Below are 11,341 nucleotides of genomic sequence, written 5' to 3' on the forward strand. Positions count from 1 at the left end.
CGCCAGGCAACTCTCACGGCGCTAACCCTAATCCTACTCGCCCTAACCCGGATCGAGCCAGAGAAGTATTAGCACTCCAGACCCCGTGTAACATTCAGCCATCTCGTCATTTGTTAAGGAGAGAATCCTTCTTGTTACTTGTAACATCAGGCGCCAGCTGTGGAGTGTATCTTCCATAAACAATGATAAACAGTGGGTCAGTTTTCTTTCCTTTTCATTATGCTTATATTTGAGCCGAATCGGAATCACTGACGCGTTTCATAGATTTGTGGAGTTTGTTGGCGAGCTGGAGTCGCCTGCTTCTTTGGCATTCCAAGCCAAGGCATGCGCGACGGAGAAACCGGTAACTACAGGGTTCCGAATTGGTGGGAGTGATTTTTTGCATCGTGAGGCGGTGTCTGCGGGGGGATGCATAGTTGTTCTAGTGTTGCGTGCAGTATTTGTAATCTTTGATGGATACATGATTGCATTGGGCTTTTGTTGCATACCCGCCACATGGTGCCCCTGATCGCTGATTTGATTCCTTCTTTTCGCATGTACACAGTAGGTATCTCGGTTAGGTAGACAGACGCGGAGGGGGGGCAGTTCTAGATTTTGCCAGCGAGCACGCCGAGTCTGCATTGCTTGTTGTGCTAGTGGGCAATACGAATGTCTCTTGGTCGAGCCGAAAATAGTAACTCGCATAAAAAAACCAATCTTCGTCAAAATTAGCCCGCCCTTTCCAACGGACCTTCCGCCTCGCTAGGCCCTCGGACCAATTAATTCTGGACTGTGATACAGGGCCGAAGCTTTGTGTGTGGACCACCAGCAAGGGCACAATACAGGCCAAGGTGGAGAGTAAGAAATATATTATAAGGAGTACGATCTATGCTCAATTCTCTATAGTGAATAAGGTATAGATTCATCCGAAGAAGAGCCTGATATATTCAGCACCCTCAGACACAAAACTTTAGTCTTGCAGCACAGTGTACAAAAGTCTTAGGTCCTTACGTGTGTTCTTCATTTATTTCAGCAAGAAAACGCAATATGTGAGGCGCTATTGCGAAGTATTTTCCATTGTTGCTGTACTCCTTTTTGTCGGGGCTATTCTTATTCTAGTATTTCAGTCACGGGATCTTTCCAGGGACTTTACGCTAGTAGTAGAGGGTGATACAGAAATAGCTTGGCTTGATACCCACCTCCCCACATTATTACTAGCGAAGCTTAGTGCTTATCCCAACGTCGAGGGGTAAGAAGAAGAGCAGATGCACGCTTCGAACGCGTGTTTTACAAGAGGCGATTGTCACAGTCTAGGCTCGACGTTTTAATGGCCTATGGGACGAGTAGAGAACGTAAGAACCCCAACCCCAATTATCAATACGCTATCAGGACGGACCAGGCACAATAATACTCCTTTTTTCTTTCTAGATTTATCTAATAATTGCATACATGAATGGGAAGAAATCACTAATCTACGGATGCATCGCTTTCCCACATGGATTCTGACTCGTCAATGTATTCCGACAAGTCCCTGTCTTCCGCGTCGCTTTCCCTCGTCTGGGCGCGTGCTTTGCCCTTTTTTCTGCCATCTACCCCGGCGACGTCGACAGTGGCGGTAGCCTTCCCTTGTGGGGAACCAGTGGATTCCTCAGGAGGATCTGCCGTGGCAGAGTCGTAAGAGCCAATCCTGCGCCTAAAACGAAAGCCTCGTGGACTGGATTCCGATGTTGTACGGACCCTCTTCTTACCTTCGGCAGTAGTGCTTGTGGCATTTCCCTTCTTGCCATTAGGTTTGGTCTGGCCAACCTTTTCGCCGGTGGCCGGAGATCTGGCGTCTTTTTTGTTGCTAGCACTCGATGCGGTATTCAGGGCGCTTCCGAGGGAAGAACCAGTAAAGATAAACCAGCTCGGGATCGTAGTCTGATTGTTAGCGGGTCCAGTCTTGCGGGCAGTATGGGCAGTGTTTGGGTTGGGAGAGTCCTGGGACGATACCAGGATTGCCGCCTCCTCCGTATTTCCATCTTCGGGATTGTCGCCGCTCGGCTCAATATCGATAACCTCCATCGACTCAGGTCCAGGTTCCAGCTCCCCGGCATTCTTGGATGCCATTAAACCCGCCCGGTTCAAAATAAATGTGCCTGGGCGGGCAATGCCTCCGCCCGTTTGGACTGGTTCGTTGGTTTTGCTATTACACTTGCTCTTACCGGGTCCCTTGGCTCGTTCTAGTAGTCCTTTCTCAACCTGGTCACGTAGCTGGTCTGTGGTTGGAAAGTTGACGCTCACTGCCCACTCAGGCAGAATTGCAGCCTGAGCTTTCTACCTTGCGCGCCATTCAACCGTGTTTGGCGCAGGGCATTTGTAGGAATCAGTGCGATGTTTGTCGTCAATAAGCCCAGCTCTCTGGCAGTTTAGACAACGATGGAATTCCTTTTTGCCTACATTTGGGCACAGTTGAGTTTCTCCTTCAACGACATGGTTTTCGGCACAAATGAAGCACGGCCAACTCCGGTCCTTTGGTAAATCGGAATTCGGGCAGTACTTGCTGTCATACATATGCCCTGGGCCTCCGCATTTCTTGCAGAATACGGGAGTTGCTCGTTGATCGTAAGCCCTAAGCCTAGTTAGTATAATAGCTACTTCATCGTCCGTCCAACCACACTTACATGGCTAATGCGTGATCTCCTGCGAAGTAAAGAGGTTTCTGGCACGCCTTTACGGCCTCAGATGGAGTCCTGAAGCCCCACAACAGTTTCTGGGCTACATATTTGACTTCCCTAATGTCGAGACCAGTCTGAGATTTCATCTCTTCGAGATGGCCTTTGCAATCCCTCAAGTAATCGTTTTGGAGGTTGTATTCGTGCAGGATCACCCAGTAGGTGTCCAGTTTGATCGATGACTTGGGTTCAAGGCCAAGCGCTCTCGTCATAGCCGCAACACTCTCCGGCTTCTTCAGCTCTTCGTGGACCGGGAGTGAATCCGTGAAGATGGCGAGCTCGTTTATATTGGAGTATACCCTTATAGACGTAGCTCGGTCGTAGGGTTTACCTAGCGACTGCACCATCTGAAGTCTCTCAGCGGGTATCGTTTTCGACATCTTCTCAGTGTCGGCCGTGGTGAGTTTGAGCACGACTTTGAGCAAAACCGCATCGAGTGAGCGGATTGGCGCTTGCTTATCCTGTTTCTCGATAAACTTTTTCAAGCTTTTGAGTTCTGCCGTCAAAGAATGCATGGGTTTGTAGCACTGATTGGTCATCGCAGTCGTTAGCTCTTTCCTTTGGGTAGCCAATGCTTGTACTACTGCATCTTTGATGATTTCTGCCAAATTTTGCAGTGGGATCGACGGTGTGACAGTGTATAGTGGATTGGATGCCCCTTTAACGCCTTTAGACTGGTGTATGTCGGCACTCTCTGAAGGGGACGACGAAGGTCCTTGTGGGGACATATCGAAAACAAACGAGGTGAAGTTAATGATAGATAACAGACCGTTAGTGGTTTCTAGAGGTGAATGGACGCTTTTCTCAAAGCAGATAAATAGGTCATTATATATATCGAACAAGAAAGCCGTTGACACTGCGTTTGTTCTCTCTCGCAGCGGCACCAACTTTGATTGCGACAGCGACTACTGCGACTACCAGAAACCCCACGTTCATTGTGACAGGGAAGATTTCACCCCGACCCGCCCCCTATTCATTTTTGCTGGCCTTATTCTCCATATCTCAGTGATTAGGAAGAGGTTACATGTCGTAAAGTTGGTTGTAGCTATATTAAATGGCTAGAATAGGTAATGTGTAGGCAGGGGATGAGCAGAATGGTCGGAACGGTCAATTAATCGGCGTGACAGTCAAATGGGACGTGTAAGTTTCGACGCCCTTGCGTACTTATTTGCAGTAGGTGAGCAACAAGTCATGGAACATGTGCATGTTGGCTCTGTGCGCTTTGAGGGATTGCTTTTGATTGCATAGTCTACTTTTGGTTGCATCGTCAAAGCGAATCCTTGCTACGCCTGGAGCTAACAAGCCAATCCACGGGGTACACAGCCAGCCATTGTGCGTAGATTCTGTCATTAGGTGCATTGACATTCATTTTTGGCAATTCTAATTTCTTTTACCAATCCACCCGCGCGTATGAGAACCGAGATACGCAAGCCAAAAGTTGAACCTACGGAAACGCACGGCATAGCTACTATCCGATATGCCCTTGTCATTAGGGTGCATGCGCTTGGATGAAACTGGGCCTTTCTCATGCTTATGAATGTCATGATCCTATATTGAGCTCGTCCGGTGAAGGTTTATGCCGAAATTGTCAATATCAGCGTTAAAGTCGGGTAGAAAGATCCCGGAACGCCAATGCGTAGTTGGAACAAAACAATGCGTAGTCTATCGAACACGAAAATAACCTTTCCACAGCAGCCTCCTGGCCAAATAAATGATATCGATTCTCGTATTTGAACTGTGCCCGTGTGTTCAGGACATATGTATATCAATCTCAGCATCCATAAATTATGTCTTCTCACGAGTGTACTTTGGATCAACTCGACAGTCTCACCCAACGAACTCAGGCCAGCCGTGGAGGAAGATAAGCACCCGCGACTGTGAGATGAGTTCAACGAAGAAACAGATGAACAGCTTTCAGGTAAGTTCGAATCATAATGTTGTTATAACTGCAAGGGTTAAGGATATGTTTACACCCACTCGGATCATTTGAAAGAGTGAGTATCTTCCACAATCTGCACCACGCTGCTGACATACTCGAACAATAGATCAATCCAATGAAATCCAGTGCTCGTAAGGAACCAAACATTGAGGCAGGAGGGAACCCCAACCCTAAGCGAAATGTGCGGGCCAACTTTCGGAATGGCACAACTCCCACAACCCCCAGCTTCGATGGTGGAAAGTGTCAGATTATTTCAGTACAGATGAAATGTTCCGAAAATCGCCTTACCAGCCTCCGTAAATGGCTGAAGGTACAATGTCAACTGCCCGATGTTATCGCCATTCAAGATCCTCCCTTGGAGCTTGCCTTCGCTCGAGAACCATTTTATGATACCTGGTTTCGTGGAGACGATGGCAACGGTAACCGTGTTACCATTTTAGCGGAGGACTACCCTTACTTCCGCCTCTATAACCTCCCAAAGAAGAAGGCCCATGAGAAAAGGCTTTGGAGGACGAAAAGACGAGGAAGACCGAGGAAGCGAAAAAGAGATCACTCGGCCAACCTGATGGACGCAAAAAGCTGGCAAAAGTCGCATTTCTGGTACACCGGTGCATTGAGGAATGGTATGTATCCGAACCCCCTGCACTGCCCAACAGAGGTCTTGTAGCGTCACTGCACATCAAGATTGACCAGGGTGAACTTGTTATCCACAACTTCTACAATCACAACCACCCAAACGGTCGCCTGGATGTTGTAAACCTCATAGATCCTTGTGGTAATGAGCAACATGCTCATGTCGTGGTCGGCGATAGCAACCTACAACACCCTCGCTGGGGCCACAACATCAAGGAAAAGTTTGTCCACCGGAAAGCCAAAGATCTCGTGGCAGCAATGGAAGCCAGGAAGATGGTATGCAAGAATGACGGATCCTTGACATATGCTCGCGGTATGCGCAGTAGTGGGAAGTATGCTTCTACGATCGACATTGTCCTTGTAAGTGGGTTTCTTGCCGATCAGTCCTGGTACAGCGTTCTGAATGTCCCCGGATACGAAAGCGATCATGCTATCACCTCGGTCACGGTCAGCACAGATTTGCGACGTAAGACTGGATTACGATTTCTCTGGGATGAAGCCGATCGAAGTAAATACAACGAATTTGTTGCATCGCGTATCAGAGAGCTGGACCTTCCTCCAAACCCCAACGAGGGCGATCTGAACAGCACGCTGGACACGTTTCGAGACATCATTTACGAAGCAATCTCACGTCACGTAACCACTCGTGATAGATTCCGACACCATCCAGTTCAACAGTCATCTATCCTTGTAGATCCAGCCAAGAAGTTCGAACGATATCGCCACAGTTTGGAACAGATATCCAAAAGCGATTCTAAGGTGCATTCTTTAGCCAAGAATACGTCAAATTATGGCCAGCCACAACCTCCGAAATACACACCGGATTTCGAGCCAACCCCCGGTGTAATCATCACAGAAAGCGAGGAAAAGGTGAAATGTTTGGTTGGATCAATTTGGCCCTGCAGCAGATACAAAGGACCCCCAAGAGACGTGGCGGTCGGTAGTGCTTCTCCAGAAACTTGTGTAAGTATGCTCAGACAATACCCCTCCGACAACGGGCGTTATCACTTACGCGCGCACAGGCTACTCACAACGATAACAACATGCCATCTACGAATGACCACGAGTTCCCGTTGCCGTTGCTTGACCCCACCAGGGAACAACACTATTCCAGCCAGCAGGTGACAGAGGAAGAAGTCGTGAGATTACTGAAAGACGCATCAGACCATAAGTCCCCTGGCGTAGACGGGCTTCCGTACGAAGCACTGAAGATGTGTGCTACTACCATAAAACGTACCCTGACCTGGATCTTCCAGACTTGTCTTGACCTGCGTTTACACCCTACCGGTTTCAAGAACTGTATCACCGTTCTTATCCAAAAGCCTGGAAAGGACCCATCCTTACCCAAGTCCTACAGACCCATCGCCCTTCTGAACACGCTCGCAAAGTTATTGGAGCGAATCATAGCGGATCGTTTCAAATCTCTTGTCCTAAAAGTGGAAGGAATGCTCCCATTTGCACAATTTGGTGCGCCAGGCCGTAGCACAACTCTTGCTACAGAGTTGCTAACATCGCAGATCTACGCCGGTTGGACAAAAGGCCTGAAGGTAAGTTTGCTTGGTCTTGATCTTACTGGTGCGTATGATCACATCGACCGAGGCAAATTGCTCAACAAATTGATTTCGCTCGGTATACCTGATTGGCTGATCGAGATCACATGGTCATTTCTGTCTAATCGCCGCACTTACATTCATCTTCCCGGCTACAATGGCGATGAATACTATATCGATTCCGGCGTCCCTCAGGGAAGCCCGCTCTCTTCATTGCTATTTTTGTTCTACGCGGCGCCCCTCCTAGACGAATTGGCCACGAACTACACCTCCGCAAAGCTTTTTTCTTACGTTGATGATACTTACATTCTCCTACTTCCAAAGTCATATCACGAAAATGTTGCGAAAATGGGCGTCATTCATGACCGGCTCTACGAGTGGGCGGATCAGAACGGTATGCGCTTTTCGCCTACCAAATACCACATCATGCATTTTTCGAAGCTGGGGAGGGGAAACAAAGACGAGCATTGTAACTTGTTACCAAGCATGATCGGTTTTCAGAATTTGACTGAAGAAGAAAAGAAAAACATCTTGCAGCCGACAATGACTATACTGGGGGTAGTTTTTGATCGACGCCTCACTTGGGTTAACTATGCCAATTATGTAAGTTGTGTCCCTCTTCACCGCTTCATCTCTTCGCCCAAAATAACTCACATGTAGAAAGATACTCAAAAAGGTCAGAAAGAAGCTGAAGTCTTACCAGATCTTTTGCAGGTCAAACTGGGGTATCACGCTTCAGCAACGACGTAATCTTTACCACCAACATTTCATTCCCATCATTGCATACGCCTGCCCCGCCTGGTTTCTCAATGATCCATTTGATGAGAAAAGTCACGAGAAATTGCCCTTTGGCATATCAAAGCCCGCCATCAAAGTATTGGAAGCCCTCCAAACTGAGATCCTCATTCGCCTCTCCAGGGCTTGGTCACGAACTCCTGTGGAGCTGATGCAGAACGAAATGCATGTTTTACCGATTTCGCTAAAACTTCATTCAGTTGCGATGAACCACCGTTGTCGGAAACTTGGTTCAAAAGAGTACGAGTTCATGCAACAAACGCGACTCTTGGTTAGAGGGGAGGGATCGGAGCATCCTCACACCCGAATGAACCAACTCGCAAGCGATTACAAGCTTCAGATCTTTAAAGACAAAGAGCTTTATTACAATGAGACAGAATGCGACGGTATTTGGGCTAGGGCGGCGACGCGAAAACGTTGGATCAAGGACTTCATCGAGATGAAAACGTTCGCGAAAGCGAAGGAGCAGTTTGATTTCTGGAAGCGTGTCCGAGCAACCGAATGGTCTCGAACTTGGAAATTTGCACAGCCAGCCTACCAAGCTGAGTTTGGTGAGCACACTCTGCAGCTCTACGATGGTTTGGATACCGCACAGCAAACAATGCTTATAGGAATGCGCACTGGCATCATTGGAGTCAAAGCCAATCCGTTCTTCCGCTTTGGCCTAGAGACTACGGACATGCGTTGCCCCCACTGTGGATACATTCCTCACACTATCAAGCACATGCTATGCTCCTGTCCAGCTCTGAATAGGGTGAGAACATACCTGACGGCAGCGGCTGGGCACAATGACTTCGATTTATTCATGAATTGCAACACTGAACTTGCCACGGCATGGGGCATTGCATACATGGGTATATCTCATTTCGATTGGGTCAAAAACGACAAGAAGTATCAATTTCCCCGGAAACAGGAGATCATATGTAAGCGTACCTGAGTCTGATACTGATTCATGTTCCGCTATATATGTAGCATCAATATCATCCTTTCACTAATTGGCTCCGGCCTTCAGAGAAACATTTGCGTGAAAAACTTCATTGATTCATTACTGATTACAGCAGATCACGTAAGTATATCAAGGTAAAGATGTCTCATAGTCTTCAATGACTGACTGTTACTAGGACAGTCTCCAGATCTGTCCATCGACACCGTCATGGTAAGTACTCTATGTAAGTCGCGAGGGTAATATGCAACTAACTCTGCAGTACCTGCAGCGCCAACACGAGCGACATGGTAAGCCATTCGCCCTCGTCCAATATTACTGCTACACTAATCAAAACTGATAACTATGGAGCCTGCAACTCCATGTAAGTTCTTCGATATTCCGGAATACAAGTAGATCTAACCAGCACCGAGAGACTACACCAGCTCATCACCCTCCACCGGCGCCGCCGCCACGGCCAATTCGTCCCGAAAGAACCACAGTATCACCCCCATCCACTCCTCGCTCTCGTAAGTCACACAATTGCCGTTTTGATCTGTACTGTCAAAATATATGGATTCTGACAGCCGTAGCTCACTCCGGAAACGAACACCAAACTCCCTCTGCTCCTCGGTTGGATGCAGGGCAGTGATAGCCTCGTGTATACGTCCCAAGTCATCTCGAAGCCACTCACAAGCTGTAGTACTGGGCTTGTGTCCAATCCGTTCGATGAGCTGCATGCCCAGCTCGTAAATCTGTTCGTATCCCAATACAGAAGCCGGCAGGCTCGAATGTAATAACATGGCATATAGTGTACGCGTCAATGTTATTCACGAAAGTATAGCCGTTGATGGATATAATATCAATCCGTGCGACAAGGCGGTTGCGATAACCAGAGCGTAAAAGCTGTGCCAAATGAGATATCCATTGGCGCAAATCGTCAAGAATATAATCCGGTGGGCGAGTATAGAAAGCTATCATCGCATTGTCAAAGATACCAATCGGGATCGGTACCTGATGTGAGAGATTCGGTTCTGGCGGGGGGCACGAGAAAGACCAGAGCCAAGAGAAGAACATTTCGACGGTGGGATGTATGAGGTTCGTTTCTTTGCACATGCATTGCCGTCGCTGACTTCGTAGTCAGAATGGTGTTGAAACAGATGACGATCGAGATGGGATTGAAGAGAGACTGGTAAAGCTCATGTCTCTTCGCATTCGTTACCGCTACTAACTGCACAGGAGACGAAACATGGCGAATTTGTAGGCACAGGAGCGCTGTGCTGCACTGCGGCAAGTTACAGCTGATTCACTTTGGTTTTGTCTCACCACTTACTAGTGACCAGTGTCCTTATTGTAACCATAGTTCGTTGTGCTGTTGCCTCAGTAAGTTTCAACCAACTGTCGCCCATATTAGCCAACTGCTCATTCGTAGTCAGTCGCAACCGTAGTTCGCTGTTCTGGTGCCTTCGGTGAGTCACGCTATAACATTTGGTTTCGATGACTAACGTGTGACTAGTCGCAACCACAGTTCAGTTGAGGTAAGGCTGACTTTTACTGCTTTCCAATTATCTGCTGATATCACCAGATGGTTGTCGCGTCCAATGGACGTGTGCCCATAGGCGTATGCCCATGGAGAAATGTATGTAGGTTCGCTTGCGACTTGTGGACTTTACCTCAACAGTCAGACGCTGCACTGATATCTGGGCTATCGTGTGACGATATGTCATGTGACTCCATCGCAGCGTCTGACTAGTGAGATAACGCGGACCTACTTATAATCAGATGCTGACTGGTCTTGTTTAGTGCTGGTATTACCAGATGACCCTTTTTGGGCTCGAAAGTGGGGCTTCGCTTACGGAGCTCTCGGAGCCGAAGCTCCGAGGCTTTTGTAATACAGGTAAGGCTGCAGTGCCCGACGCAACAGATCGCATCCATGCTGACATACCACAGAAGCCTTTCGTTCGAGTCATTACCCTGACTACAAAGTCTTTTTTTGATACCCGATCCCGGCAGGTTGGGGTGTGGCCTGCCATTCTTTTCTGAGAAACAATAATCTGATAAGCTTTACGCCAAACAGATGATCCAATTTAAGCCATAAAAACGGGCCCTCCACCGTTGCAAAAAAAGGACCTCTTCTCTGCAGAATGTTTTTTGTGATGTATTGATATATGGATGCCTATGCATAGCCACGTCATACCATGGATAGCACAAGTCCACTCCCGTGGTACGTGGCCTCAACACCACTCATTATAAATGCTCGTCCTCGCCCAGTTCTGACCTGGTACTATACTACTGGCGAATTTGTTCATATTCATATCGTCCGCTCAGAGATTTGAACCACTTCAAGCCAACTACCAGACCGACGCGAAACTCTGTCTTACTTTGTCAAGCATGTCCCCCTTTTTTCAACTACCCCGGGAGTTACGAGATCTGATTTACGACTACTATGTCCGCTGCGATGGTGGCTACGTGTACGATGTGGAAGCGCGGAAATTTCGACAGGCTGATGGCGGTCCTGTTTTTAACGCACTGGCCTTGACATGCCGACAAGCTGCGTTCGAGCTTGAAGGACTGGCTTTCCAAGTGAATACGATCACATTTTCAGCGGCCTATACGGAATCACTGCGTGAGCAAGCAATTTTGCATCACCATGTGATTCCTGACTTCTGCAGTGAAAGATCATATCTGCTCAACGCGTTATCTCCCAGACTGTTTACGCCGGAGAATTGCAGCGATAAGTTAGGATGCCCAGGAGTTTGCGATCTGGACGCGTGGGAGAGATGGCAATCTCGACCCCGGAACGCGACCG

At 48.0% G+C, this 11,341-nt stretch overlaps 4 protein-coding genes across 4 annotated transcripts; 2 read left to right on the forward strand and 2 right to left on the reverse strand.

Annotated features, from left to right (window-relative positions):
* Positions 1–1,446: 1,446 nt before the first annotated feature.
* COCMIDRAFT_110686 (uncharacterized protein) lies at positions 1,447–2,205 on the reverse strand (the record flags this gene model as incomplete). Its single annotated transcript, XM_007695540.1, has 1 exon — positions 1,447–2,205. A coding segment is annotated over one exon (759 nt), but the record flags the coding sequence as incomplete, so codon positions are not given.
* Positions 2,206–2,638: 433 nt separating this feature from the next.
* Positions 2,639–3,421, reverse strand: COCMIDRAFT_110690 (uncharacterized protein; the record flags this gene model as incomplete). The annotated part of the gene is made up of 1 exon (XM_007695541.1): positions 2,639–3,421. The coding sequence occupies one exon, from the start codon at positions 3,419–3,421 to the stop codon at positions 2,639–2,641; it is 783 nt and encodes a 260-aa protein (XP_007693731.1).
* Positions 3,422–8,974: 5,553 nt separating this feature from the next.
* COCMIDRAFT_110683 (uncharacterized protein) lies at positions 8,975–9,184 on the forward strand (the record flags this gene model as incomplete). The annotated part of the gene is made up of 1 exon (XM_007695542.1): positions 8,975–9,184. A coding segment is annotated over one exon (210 nt), but the record flags the coding sequence as incomplete, so codon positions are not given.
* Positions 9,185–10,923: 1,739 nt separating this feature from the next.
* On the forward strand, positions 10,924–11,160 carry COCMIDRAFT_110688 (uncharacterized protein; the record flags this gene model as incomplete). The annotated part of the gene is made up of 1 exon (XM_007695543.1): positions 10,924–11,160. A coding segment is annotated over one exon (237 nt), but the record flags the coding sequence as incomplete, so codon positions are not given.
* Between the last annotated feature and the right edge of the window lie 181 nt (positions 11,161–11,341).

The sequence above is a fragment of the Bipolaris oryzae genome, assembly GCF_000523455.1.
Source record: "Bipolaris oryzae ATCC 44560 unplaced genomic scaffold scaffold_343, whole genome shotgun sequence".
NCBI classification, from domain to species: domain Eukaryota; kingdom Fungi; phylum Ascomycota; class Dothideomycetes; order Pleosporales; family Pleosporaceae; genus Bipolaris; species Bipolaris oryzae.